This window comes from Hylaeus anthracinus, unplaced genomic scaffold (genome assembly GCF_026225885.1).
Source record: "Hylaeus anthracinus isolate JK02 unplaced genomic scaffold, UHH_iyHylAnth1.0_haploid 11985, whole genome shotgun sequence".
NCBI classification, from domain to species: domain Eukaryota; kingdom Metazoa; phylum Arthropoda; class Insecta; order Hymenoptera; family Colletidae; genus Hylaeus; species Hylaeus anthracinus.
The window spans coordinates 11,779,307-11,781,098 of NW_026534333.1; the positions used below are offsets into that span (position 1 = coordinate 11,779,307).

Genomic DNA, 1,792 nt, shown 5'->3' on the forward strand with positions numbered 1-1,792 from the left:
GATATGGTGGAGCTCCAGGGGCAGGTGGAAGTCCAGGATATGGTGGAGCTCCAGGGGCAGGTGGAAGTCCAGGATATGGTGGATCTCCAGGAGCAGGTGGATCTCCAGGATATGGTGGATCTCCAGGAGCAGGTGGATCTCCAGGCTATGGAGGAACCCCAGGACCCCATGGTACACCAGGACCTCATGGAGCACCAGGCTCAGGTGGAGCTCCAGGCTATGGAGGATCCCCAGGACCTCACGGAGCACCAGGAACAGGCGCAGTTCAACCTGGCGCCTCAGTCAAAGGAAGCCCCCAATTCGGAAGCCCCTCGCCAGTATCGCCATGGAACAAACCATCGGGAGCTCCAGGTACAGGAAACTACGGACCTGGTCCTCAGCTTGGCCACCAACCTAATCAACAACCTGGCCAACAACCTGGTAGCTTCGGTACCAAGCCCTGGAACCAAGGTTCGGCGCCTGGAACTGGCTCGCAACCTTCAGTAGGCTGGAATGCTGGCTCTGCACCAGGCAAACCGGGAACCAATCAGCCAGGATGGAACAAGGGGCCTGAAACGGGTTCTGGATGCTCTGGCAGTTATCAACCTGGCGCCTCCTGTGGTCAAGGTCAGCTGGAATTTTAATGTCCTCGTTAAAAGAGCAATTAAGAATTGTTGGCGCGGCAAGTTTTTTTTTTTTTTTTTTTTTCTTGAACATGCATCAGAGGTTTATATCGGAAGGATAGATCCTATCGCGTTTTATGCGTTTTGGGCGTCAATGGGACGAAGAGGAACGGTCGAGTGTCATTTAATCGTTGAGTAGGCGTGCTTTTGGCTGCGAGATAAACAAGTCCTATCGAGGACCTTCGAACTATCAATTCACCTTTTTCTCTGTGTATTTACACCATTTTATTATTATCTTCGCACTCGAGAGGCGACTCTCAGTCACCACTAGGTTTTCTTTAGGTTTAATTTCTTTGGAACTCGAAGTGCCAATAAAATGATTGTCGTTGAGACAAAGGTGACCTGATTTTCAAATCTCAAATTAGAGATCTCATTTTCGAAGTCGATATAATCTTAGCATTCAAAGGCCTCGAGTACAAAGGATTATTTATCTTTGTTACATACGTGTTATATTTAATATTTTCTGATTTAACTATGAAATGGGAACGTGATTAAAACTCACTGGAAGTTGTGTCGTTACCAAGCCTTTTCTGAAACGAAAAATACACGACTGGAGTATATTAAAAGTATAGTATATTAGAGTATATAAACATTATTAAACGTAGCATTACCCTTTTGCATTAAGGCACAGGTGGTGCAGGTCCTGTGAAACAAGCTCCGTTACCCTTTGGCAGTCCCAACACAGACACCGTTCAGAAACAGCAAGGATCCCCCGACTATTCAACTAGTCCTACGGGAGGATATAGCCCTCAAGGTTCTCCTGGGTGCACTAGTGGTCCTTATGGTAACTGTGGAGATGCGCCTGTTGGATCTCCGTATGGACCAACTGCTGGACAGCCTGGATCGCCTCAGAATAATAACGGTTATGGACCTAACACGGGAAATGGACAAGGGCATCTAGGTGCTCCGGGAAGTCCAGGATACTCAGGCAGTGCTGGAAGACCAGAATATCCAGGTAGTCCAACAAATCCATCAAGTCCAGGATATCCAGGTAGTCCAACGAATCCATCAAGTCCAGGATATCCAGGTAGCCCAGGAAGCCCAACAAGTCCAGGAAGTCCAAAAAGTCCAGGATATCCAGGTAGTCCAACAAACCCGTCAAGTCCAGGATATCCAGGTAGCCCAGGAAG

The 1,792-nt window shown here is 48.1% G+C and overlaps 1 protein-coding gene across 1 annotated transcript in view; it reads left to right on the top strand.

Moving 5' to 3' along the window:
• The window catches only part of LOC128887149 (collagen alpha-1(I) chain-like), a 13,180-nt gene that overhangs the window by 5,176 nt on the left and 6,212 nt on the right, over positions 1 to 1,792 (top strand). Inside the window, exons 4-5 of the mRNA XM_054142727.1 lie at positions 25 to 606; positions 1,288 to 1,784. Coding sequence (XP_053998702.1) covers positions 25 to 606; positions 1,288 to 1,784 — 1,079 coding nt within the window. The remainder of the gene's footprint in view (positions 1 to 24; positions 607 to 1,287; positions 1,785 to 1,792) is intronic.